This window comes from Eriocheir sinensis, chromosome 12, assembly GCF_024679095.1.
Source record: "Eriocheir sinensis breed Jianghai 21 chromosome 12, ASM2467909v1, whole genome shotgun sequence".
Taxonomy (NCBI): Eukaryota; Metazoa; Arthropoda; class Malacostraca; order Decapoda; family Varunidae; genus Eriocheir; species Eriocheir sinensis.
Window position 1 is genome coordinate 21,253,331 of NC_066520.1, and position 461 is coordinate 21,253,791.

At 46.4% G+C, this 461-nt stretch overlaps 1 protein-coding gene across 3 annotated transcripts in view; it reads right to left on the reverse strand.

Annotated features, from left to right (window-relative positions):
- The window catches only part of LOC126997609 (protein SpAN-like), a 25,633-nt gene extending 25,485 nt beyond the window's left edge, over positions 1–148 (reverse strand). Inside the window, exon 1 of one of the 3 annotated variants that reach the window (XM_050858792.1) lies at positions 22–148. In XM_050858792.1, coding sequence (XP_050714749.1) covers positions 22–84 — 63 coding nt within the window. In that variant the 5' untranslated portion in view covers positions 85–148. The remainder of the gene's footprint in view (positions 1–21) is intronic. The other 2 variants (XM_050858793.1, XM_050858794.1) reach the window with 2 other exon arrangements.
- Between the last annotated feature and the right edge of the window lie 313 nt (positions 149–461).

The following is a 461-nucleotide window of genomic DNA, read 5'->3' on the forward strand; positions in this document are numbered from 1 at the left end:
AGATACCGACTTGGGATTTACCTTAGAGGCGGCGAAAGCCACGAAGCAGACGGCGAACGACAGCCACCGCATGCTGGAATTCATCTGGTCAGGCTGAGACTGAAGGGCTCTCTGTTCCAACCATCGAATTTGGAGTATATATAACCAAAGGAAACATCTGGACATCGTCAGTCTCCCCCCACCAAGTGTCATTTACGTGATTCTTAAGGTAGTACGTGTCTTTAGCCTTTTACACCATCTTAAATGCCAACACCTGAGCCAGCACCTGCAGCAGTAAAAAGATACCTTTCATTTCCTTTGTCGCCAGTGGATGGATCACCGGTGACTTCCTTACGTTACTGAATATGAATGCCACAGTATTTTTCCATACCTTACTCTTTCTTGTAGGTGTCACACACACACACACACACACACACACACACACACACACACACACACACAAACACACGACGTTGAAAATC